Below are 11088 nucleotides of genomic sequence, written 5' to 3'. Positions count from 1 at the left end.
TCAATATTAACGTTTTGTCGGTTTGGTATCAATATTAAAAATACAGCTTTTTACGCACGAATAAAACATAAGTATTGTTGGTTTTGGTGAAAACGTGATGACTTGGAAAAAGTTTCCAATATTAAATATGAACTCTATAACGATATTCAATATTAACGTTTTGTCGGTTTGGTATCAATATTAAAAATACAGCTTTTTACGCACGAATAAAACATAAGTATTGTTGGTTTTGGTGAAAACGTGATGACTTGGAAAAAGTTTCCAATATTAAATATGAACTCTATATCGATATTCAATATTAACGTTTTGTCGGTTTGGTATCAATATTAAAAATACAGGTTTTTACGCACGAATAAAACATAAGTATTGTTGGTTTTGGTGAAAACATGTGATGACTTGGAAAAAGTTTCCAATATTAAAAATGGACCGTGTTCATATATCTGGGGGTGGGGGGTGGGTGGGGGGGGGGAGGTGACATTGGTGTTGAAATGAGATTCGAGTGTTTGGAAGGAAATAAAGTTGCGCATGGGCCTCCACGCGAGTGAGGAATGCGCATGCATGGATCTTCCCTCCCCCTGTGACGCACGGAGCGGAACCAGGGAACCAAGCCCGCCGCGGCATGCGTGGGACCTCTCAGAAGGATAAAGGGGAGAGCGGGGATAATGTCGTGTGCAAGGAGAGGCGTGTCAACAATCAAGGATTTGGATGTGGGCTATCTCGGAGTGCGCATGGAATGCAATCGGAGTAATTACGCAGCGCAAAGGATCCAACGGGAGAGGAGGATGACTCCCTGAGGTTTCTAACGCGCCTTTTCCCCGTTCTGAATGAGCCCGAATACTACAATCCGGCGGGTGCAGAGTGAAGTTTGGGACGGTTACACACCACGCAGGATGTCATCGGCCAAGATGCAGGGTCTCAGCTCCAGGGCGCACGCGTTTTCCGTGGAGGCGCTGGTGGGGAAACCCTGCAAAAGGATGAAAGTGTCAGAGGACTCAAGTTCACATGAACTTGTGTCGGACATCTTCCCCGGTAAGACAAAGGGGGATACATTTTTTTATTTCTTAACAAACTAAAGTTAAAAAATAAATAAATTGCATTTATTTCAAATCTGTCACTATAGTCTTCCAGTATTGGAAAAAGTTCAATTTTTTCACTCGCAGGCTCACCAGAGATTCCAAGGATGGTGCAGGATTCAGCTGCAAGGAGGCCTAAGGACAAGTCCTGTGACGCGGATCCGTTCCATGAGGCCGAACCGCCCAAAGAAGAGATTAAACCAAATCCCAGTGAAAGTAGACCGGATAGTGAAGTCCACGTTGAGCTGCAGGGCTCCGAACTTTGGAAACGATTCTACGAGATCGGCACCGAGATGATCATCACTAAAGCAGGAAGGTAATCTGGAAACACACTCTTCCATCAAATATTATCCATGCAAACTTTTGGGCCTTAAGTGTATTATTTATTATTAGACTTAGACAAACTGTATTGATCCACAAGGGAAATTGTTCCACACAGTAGTTTCTAAGGATGGAAAGGATAATGCAGGTATAAAGTAGATAGATAGATAGATAGATAGATAGATAGATAGATAGATAGATAGATAGATAGATAGATAGATAGATAGATGGATAGATAGATACTTTATTGATTCCTTTAGAAGAATTCCCTCAGGAAGATTTAAATTCCAGCAGCAGTGTACAGAATTGAGATATAATTTGAAACAATTTAAAAAGTAAAAAAATTGATCTAAAATAGAAAATATAACAATAATAATAATAAAAAAGTAACAATAAGAATACAAATATAAGAGTCAAAATAAGAATATAACAAGAGAAACTAGGCAGTAGTGACCATGTTATGAAAAAAAATGAAACATATTTAAAAAATGAAGAAAAACTGTAATAGTGTTAATAGAAGACTAAACATGTACAACAGTAGCAGTATAAAATATAACATATATGTAATATTGATGTATTATATGTACAGTATAAAATATATACTTATATATTATTATATTATATTTGTATGTAATATATACAATACATAACAAATCCCAATTACCATTTGCAATATTACAGTAAATGTAACAGCTGCAGCAAAAAATAAAATAAAATTAAAAAAAGGCAGCATAAAATAGAGAGTAGATCCAGCAGAAAATAGACATTATAAATAAAGAGAGGTAGTTAACATGGAATAGGCCAGGTATTAGACATTGTTATTGTATTAATACATACATAGCGATTATAAACACTTACCATATAAAAAAGATCAACAATTTATTCCATTGTAATCTATGAACATGCTTTTATTTTATAAAAAAAAATACTTCAACTCCTACAAGCATTATGTGAAATATATCATATAAAGCAGTGGTTCTCAAATGGGGGTACGCGTACCCCTGGGGGTACTTGAAGGTATGCCAAGGGGTACGTGAGATTTTTCAAAACTATTCTACAAATAGCAATAATTAAAAAATCCTTTAAACGTATATTTATTGAATAATGCTTCAACAAAATAAGCTGTGAAAAGAAATGCAATATTCTGTGTTGACAGCTCGATTTTTTGTGGACATGTTCCATAAATATTGATGTTAAAGATTTCTTTTTTTCTGAAGACATGTTTAGAATTAAATTCGTGAATCCAGATGGATTACAATCCCCAAAGTGGGCACTTTAAGTTGATGATTACTTATTTATAATTGAATCACTTGTTTATTTTTCAACAAGTATTTAGTTATTTTTTTTTCTTTTTTTCCAAATAGTTCAAGAAAGACCACTACAAATGAGAAATATTTTGCACTGTTATAAAATTTAACAAATCAGAAACTGATGACATAATGCTATATTTTACTTCTTTATCCCTTTTTTTCAACCAAAAATGCTTTGCTCTGATTAGGAGGTACTTGAATTAAAAAAAAAATTCACGGGGGGTTCATCACTGTAAAAAGGTTGAGAACCACTGATATAAAGCAAAAATGCAATTAGGTGCGTATGTATTTATTTGAAACACTCAAGAGACTTGACAAGAAACGTTGGCATTCGATTTAATTCTGGATGTATTTGACTCTTAACCGACTTTATCTTGAAACAAACCTTGCAGCAAAAGCTCTGAGGAGAATAACATCTTAATGTCTAGACCAGGGGTCACCAAACTTTTTGAAACTAAGAGCTACTTCTTGGGTACTGATTAATGCGAAGGGCTACCAGTTTGATACACACTTAAATAAATTGCCAGAAATAGCCAATTTGCTCAATTTACCTTCAAACTCTATGTTATTATTAATAATTCATGATATTTATCTTTGTGGAAACACTGATCCTCTTAATGATTTTTTCACAAAAAATATATATTTTTGATGACATGTTTTAAATAGGTAAAAATCCAATCTGCACTTTGTTAGAATATATAACAAATTGGACCAAGCTATATTTCTAACAAAGACAAATCATTATGTCTTCTAGATTTTCCAGAACAAAAATGTTAAAATAAATTCAAAAGACTTTGAAATAAGCTTTAAATTTGATTCTACAGATTTTCTAGATTTGCCAGAATAATGTTTTTTGAATTTTAATCGTAATAAGTTTGAAGAAATATTTCACAAATATTCTTCGTCGAAAAAACAGAAGCTAAAATGAAGAATTAAATTAAAATATGTGTATTATTCTTTACAATGAAAAATTTTTTACTTGAACATTGATTTAAATTGTCAGGAAAGAAGAAGGAATTTAAAAGGTAAAAATGTATATATATGTGTTTAAAAATCCTAAAATAATGTTTAAGGTTGTATTTTTTCTCTAAAATTGTCTTTCTGAAAGTTATAAGAAGCAAAATAAAAAAAATAATGAATTTATTTAAACTGAAGACCAAGTATTTAAAATATTTTCTTGGATTTTCAAATTCTATTTGAGTTTTGTCTCTCTTAGAATTAAAAATGTCAAGCACAGCGAGACCAGCATGCTAGTAAAAAATAAATACAATTTAAAAAAAATAGAGGAAGCTCACTGGTAAGTGCTGCTATTTGAGCTATTTTTAGAACAGGCCAGCGGGCTACTCATCTGGTCCTTAAGGGCACCACGTTGTTGACCCCTGGTCTAGGCATATGTACATTGTCTTTAAAAAAAAAAAAAAGTTATTACCGTAACCACTTATTTAATGAAATTAATTACCGTGAGAACACGTCATGAAATCCCAGGAGTGGCGATGTCCCCTGCATGCAGCGTGCGTGGGCCCCTCAGGGGCCACCGCTTCTTTTCTGCACGGCTGCAAAATGGAACATGTTGTAGTATGTATACAACACATTTCATTAGTGGATACTAATTTACATTCTTCACACCACCAGGAGAATGTTTCCATCGGTGCGAGTCAAAGTGCGCAACCTGGACCCCCGCCAGCAGTATTACATCGCGATGGACGTCATGCCCGTGGATTCCAAACGTTACAGGTGGGATTTTTTTAAAATTTAATTTAGGCTATATGCAAATTCGTTATTGAGATCATTTATTGACATTCCCACAGGTATGTGTACCACAGCTCCCAGTGGATGGTGGCGGGAAACACGGACCACTCCTGCATCTCGCCGAGGCTCTACGTGCACGCGGACTCGCCGTGCGCGGGAGAGACTTGGATGCGCCAAGTCATCAGTTTTGACCGAGTCAAACTCACCAACAATGAGATGGACGACAAGGGGCATGTAAGTAAATCATGTCCCACTCCTGCAAAAAAAACCAACAACTATATTTTTGTATGAATCTTGGACATCCATATTGAACATTTAGCTGCATATTTCAAACAAGGACGACAAAGAGAATTTGGTTGGATCTAATCCTCTACTAAGAAATGCATAGTGAGTCATGGAAGTATATGCAGGGAGTTTAAATTCATCCTACAAATTATGCTGAGATTCATAATTCTTCTAGAGCAGTGGTTCTCAAATGGGGGTACGCGTACCCCTGGGGGTACTTGAAGGTATGCCAAGGGGTACGTGAAATGTTTTAAAAAATATTCTAGAAATAGCAACAATTCAAAAATCCTTTATAAATACATTTATTGAATAATACGTCAATAAAATATGAATGTAAGTTCATAAACTGTGAAAAAAATACAACAATGCAATATTCAGTGTTGACAGCTAGATTTTTTGTGGACATAGCTCGGGTATAGCTCGGTTGGTAGAGTGGCCGTGCCAGCAACTTGAGGGTTGCAGGTTCAATTCCCGCTTCCGCCATCCTAGTCACTGCCGTTGTGTCCTTGGGCAAGACACTTTACCCACCTGCTCCCAGTGCCACCCACACTGGTTTTAATGTAACTTAGATATTGGGTTTCACTATGTAAAGCGCTTTGAGTCACTAGAGAAAAGCGCTACATAAAATATAATTCACAATTCACAAAAACTATTGATGTTAAAGATGTATTTTTTTGTGAAGAAATTTTTAGAATTAAGTTCATGAATCCAGATGGATCTCTATTACAATCCCCAAAGAGGGCACTTTAAGTTGATGATTTCTTCTATGTGTAGAAGTCTTTATTTATAATCTAATCACTTGTTTATTTTTCAACAATTTTTAGTTTTTTTTTATATGTTTTTTCCAAATAGTTCAAGAAAGACCACTACAAATGAGCAATGTTTTGCACTGTTATGAAATTTAATAAATCAGAAACTGATGACATAGTGCTGTATTTTACTTCTTTATCTCTTTTTTTCAACCAAAAATGCTTTGCTCTGATTAGGGGGTACTTGAATCAAAAAAATGTTCACAGGGGGTACATCACTGAACAAAAGGTTGAGAACCACTGTTGTAGAAAAAAACTATGAATGTTGAAAACATATTTTGTTCTTCCTTCAAGTATGGTTGGAAATGTGTTAATTATTTCAGAATTGCTTTGAAAATGTTTCCATGTGATTGTGATTCAGTAGTAATCTTTGTAAAAAAAAAAATCTGAAAATACATTTGAAGATGCTAATTTGTAGGGCTGTGAATCTTTGGGTGTCCCACGATTTGATTCAATATCGATTCAAAATCTTTATTTTTTTTCAATTCAACACGATTCTCGATTCAAAAACAATTTTTTTCCCGATTCAAAAGAATTCTCTATTCATTCAATACATAGGATTTCAACAGGATCTACCCCAGTCTGCTGACATGCTAGCAGAGCAGTAGATTTTTTAAAAAAAAGCTTTTATAATTGTAAAGGACAATGTTTTATCAACTGATTGCAATAATGTAATTTTGTTTTAACTATTAAATGAACCAAAAATATGACTTATTTTATCTTTGTGAAAATATTGGACACAGTGTTGTCAACTTTAGGAAATGTACCCCAGTGTAAGCCACTGTGACACTTTTGTTTTTATTTTTTTATATAAATCTCCAATGATAATGTCATTGAGGGATTTTTAATCACTGCTATGTTGAAATTATAGCTAATATTGATACTGTTGTTGATAATATAAATTTTTGTTTCACTACTTTTGGTTTGTTCTGTGTCATGTTTGTGTCTCCTCTCAATTGCTTTGTTTATTGCAGTTTCTGAGTGTTGCTGGGTCAGGTTTGGTTTTGGAATTGGATTGCATTGTTATGGTATTGCTGTGTATTGTTTTGTTGGATTGAATTAAAAAAAAAAAAACAGTTTTGAAAAAGAAAAAAAAAATCAAATTCTATTTTTTTTTATCTTTAAAAAATGAGAATCAATTCTGAATCGCACACAACATTAGAATCGCGATTCGAATTCGAATCGATTTTTTCCCACACCCTTACTAATTTGTTTGTCCGAATCAAAAATGTGTAATGTGCCACAGTGTCTGATGTAATTTTGGGAAATTGATAAAGTATTTATTTTAATAAAACATGACAATTTACAATGTAATGTGTAATTAATTGTATATTATACATGCATGCAAGCTACTTATGTTGAGGAGAAATATAGCCTTAGAGAAAAATCTAATTTAAAACATTTGTATGCGCGTACAACACTTAAAATCTTTAGTATTTCTGGAATTAAATGATGTAATAGATTAACCAAATAAATCAAAGGAAGCACCAATATGATTCAGTTTAAGAGACTGTTCAAACTACAAGTGTTCATAAAGTACCAAAAATATATATAATAGATATAGTAAAAATAATTATGATGAATACCTTGAACCCTTTTTTTAATTGAGATAAAATAGTATTTATGTATTTAATATTTGCTTGCTTACTATGGTATATTATTTATTTATTATTTATTTGTTCCCTGTTGTGTTACAGAGAACAAGGGAATTGAATAAAATTGCTATGGTATGAAAAGTGGTAGGATTAAATAAGTTGTGCTTCTTCCTACTCCTTTTCGGACGTCCTGTAATGAAACAACTGGAATTGTGTGATACATTACATTGTATCGTATGCATGTTTGAACTAAACTAAAACTGAACTGAATTGAACTGATTACAATATGTGTCATAAATAAGCCGCAAATACCCTATGCTTTCTTATGATCTATTTAAAAAAAAAAATAATAATAATAATGATAATAATAATAAGAAGAGACTTGTGATTTTGTGGCGACTTGTCCAGGGTGTGCGCCGCCTTCCGCCCGATTGTAGCTGAGATAGGCACCAGCGCCCCCCGGAAACCCCAAAAGGGAATAAGCAGTAGAAAATGGATGAATGGATAAAAATTCAGAAGAAGAACACAAAACATGCAAATGTTCTAATTTGAGGTTCAGTAAAATCATATTTTTCTTGGGCCTACTTTAAAAATGTTCTGTTTTCTGTAATTTTCTTATTTGCTGCTTTCCATTTTCTCATGTGAGATGTTTAGACTACTGGTTAGGCTATTTGATTACATCACTTCAAGTTTTAGGGAAAGTATGATGGATGTTTTTCCCCTATTTCAAGATATACGGTCATGCTAAATTCTGCGTGTGCATTTACGGAAAAATTAGTTTTGGTTACGGATTAAATTAGAGCTAATGCAATATATCACCATCTCTTATTCCAGATCATTCTGCAGTCCATGCATAAGTACAAACCACGCGTGCACATCATAAAGCATGACCCTCGGATGGACTTGTCCCAGATCCAGTCGCTGCCCGCTGAGGGAGTGTACAGCTTTTCCTTCCCAGAAACGGAGTTCACGACCGTCACAGCCTATCAGAATCAACAGGTAATGCTCACTGAAACTGCATGATTTCATGCTAAAATTGTTTGCACGGTAATTACGTACAAAGCTCTCGAGCAACCAAGTTTGGCTAACGATTAAAAAAAAAAAAGAAAAAATCTACGTCCTTTCTGTGCCAGATATATTCCAAAAGCAGATGTGTAGTGATTGTTATGCGGTGCCCGGCTCTGTACTGTCTAACCTCACAAACTCCTAATCTCTACATCATGAAGGTGGCGAGGCTCACTTCCATGTAGTCTCTGCAATGTCATAAGTTGTCCGTTTTTTTTTTTTTTGTGGGCGCCTGTTTCTCATAGTGACAAACTGTGTGTGTATAGAGCTGACCCTGCCGTTGGCTACCTTCCACCAGTAACATACGTCCATTGCGAGCTCTTTTCAGCAGGATTAATTTTTATGACCAGTGACTATATTATTATAGAAACTCAATAACGAGCTATGACCGGGTTGCCTGCTGGAGTCCAGAGCCTATTAGGCAGTGAAAAAAAACCTCTCCCCAAATTCCCTTATGACACGGCAGATCACTATGTTGCTGTAAAACTCTGCATATTACTGAAATGTTGTAAAAAAAAATGACCTTGTTGTTATCTGAGCACACAACTAACATGTCTTCCCCTCATGTCTGCCCAAGATCACAAAACTGAAAATTGACAGAAACCCGTTTGCCAAAGGCTTCAGGGATCCAGGAAGGAACAGGTATGGGAAACCTTACCGAACATCAACACTTCTTATAGCTGTAGAAAGTACTTCATTACAAGGCCCGGGAGAGATGCTAAGTCAAACCGCAGACTTTTGATAGCATGTAAAACCCTCATATAAAGTTGGCATGGGCAGTGCAGCGTTCCACCTGAAAAATATGTTTACTGCTTCTGCAACCTTGATGTGTTTGTCTTATAGGGGTGTATTGGACGGTTTACTTGAGTCTTATCCTTGGAGAGCTCCTCTCAGCTTGGATTTAAGGCCATTTGCCATACAGTTTCAAGGTATCCTAGCATTACTTCTTCCATTCCAAATTGTTGTCATTTATGTTTCTTGCATCTACCAACAGGCAGGTTGGGATCCTCAACCAGCACTGCTTCCCCGCTCAAAAGTCTCCTTCCCTTCTCGTCTTCTTCATCGCTTCCTCCATTCCCCACGCTCTCATGCCAGGACGCTGCTCTTCACACCTTCGCTCTGCCTTTTTACGGGAAAACCTCGACAAGCCCCACATTGCCGAGCAGAGCCTTCTCCTCACTGGGAGCAGACAGACTCCGAGGCCTGTCACCAGTACCTTCACTAACAGACTTCCCGCTCTTCTCTGTGATTCAGGGGAAAAAAGCTCCCAACTGTCAGGATCCATGTCTTTCTCGGTCCCCGGGGAGCCCCCATTGCTTGATCCCGCTCCACAGGCCTGTATGCGCTCAAGGGTCTGCTTCGTCTTTACTCCCTCAACTCTCAGACACAGCTGGCCCATATTGTCTATACCGCTACAGCTTTCCCCTTAACTCTCAACTCACTGCTATTTCCCGGCACACTAAACTATCCGAAGACAAGACAGGAGGCCGACTGCACCAAACTTCGTGGCACCTGGCCACCGACCACCTCCTCTAAGCAGCTCAAGCCCAAGGAGAGTAACGGACAAAGCAGAAGGGTGCGCCTTTACGTGGGCCAAACCAACCAAAATAATTAAAAAAGACCTGTCAGGGATGATTTAATGTATGTTTTCAAAAATATTTGGATTTTTAACATTCAGAAGAGATATCTCCAAACTGTGCCAATTGGCTGAAGCAACTGGCTTAAATGGGAACTGCACTTTTTTGAATTTTTGCCCATCAGTTACAATACTTATGTTAGACAAGAACATATATTTTTCTTTTTTTAAGCATTGACTCGCAAATAAACATTAGCAAAAGTCAGTTGACAATGAAGCCAACGAGTGTAGTTCTAATCCATCGACCAGTACTCCAAAAAAACCTCCAGAAATCTCTGTCAACATGCTATCTACACACTGTAAGTACAAACCCCCAAACCAGTGACGTTGGCAGGTTGTGTAAATCATAAATGAAAACAGAATACAAGTATATGCAAATCCGTTTCAACCTATGTTCAATTGAATAGACTGCAAAGACAAGATACTTAATGCTCGAACTGAAAGGTTGGGTTTTTTTGTTGTTGCAAATATTAGGTCATGTGGAGTTTGATGCCTGCAACAGGTTTCAAAAAAGCTGGCGCAAGTGGCAAAAAAGACTGATAAAGTTGAGGGATGCTCATCAAACACTTGTTTGGAACATTCCACAGGTGAACATGCTAATTACGAAAAGGTGGGTGCCATGACTGGGTATAAAAGCAGCTTCCATGAAATGCTCAGTCATTTACAAACAAGGATGGGGCGAGAATCACTACTTTGTCAACAAATGCCTGAGCAAATCGTCGAACAGTTTAAAAACAACATTTCTCAGCCAGCTATTGCAAGGAATTTAGGGATTTGACCATCTAAGGTCTGTAATATCATCAAACGGTTCAGAGAATCTGGAGAAATCACTGCACGTAAGCGATGATGTTATGGATCTTCTATCCCTCAGGCGGTACTGCATCAAAAAGGAGACATCATTGTGTAAGGGATATCACCACATGGGCTCAGGAACACTTCAGATAACCACTGTCAGTAACTACAGTTTGACGCTACGTCTGTAAGTGCAAGGTAAAACTCTACTATGCAAAACCAAAGTCATTTATCAACAAGCTGGGCCGAGATCATCTAAGATGGACTGATGCAAAGTGGAAAAGTCTTCTGTGGTCTGACGAGTCCACATTTCAAATTGTTTTTGGAAACTGTGGACGTCGTGTCCTCCGAAACAAAGAGGAAGAGAACCAACCGGATTTTCATAGGTGCAAAGTTCAAAAGCCAGCATCTGTGATGGTATGGGGGTGTATTAGTGCCCAAGGCATGGGTAAC

At 36.6% G+C, this 11088-nt stretch overlaps 1 protein-coding gene across 1 annotated transcript; it reads left to right on the top strand.

Moving 5' to 3' along the window:
• Positions 1-653: 653 nt before the first annotated feature.
• On the top strand, positions 654-10450 carry tbx22 (T-box transcription factor 22). Its single transcript, XM_061899600.1, has 8 exons — positions 654-1029; positions 1161-1389; positions 4337-4438; positions 4513-4687; positions 7977-8141; positions 8785-8849; positions 9051-9136; positions 9202-10450. Exons 1-8 carry the CDS (start codon positions 825-827, stop codon positions 9741-9743), a joined length of 1569 nt encoding a protein of 522 aa, XP_061755584.1. The 5' UTR covers positions 654-824; the 3' UTR covers positions 9744-10450.
• Positions 10451-11088: the final 638 nt, after the last annotated feature.

This window comes from Nerophis ophidion, linkage group LG05, assembly GCF_033978795.1.
Source record: "Nerophis ophidion isolate RoL-2023_Sa linkage group LG05, RoL_Noph_v1.0, whole genome shotgun sequence".
In the NCBI taxonomy this organism is placed as follows: Eukaryota; Metazoa; Chordata; class Actinopteri; order Syngnathiformes; family Syngnathidae; genus Nerophis; species Nerophis ophidion.
This window is presented reverse-complemented; position numbering and strand designations above follow the sequence as displayed.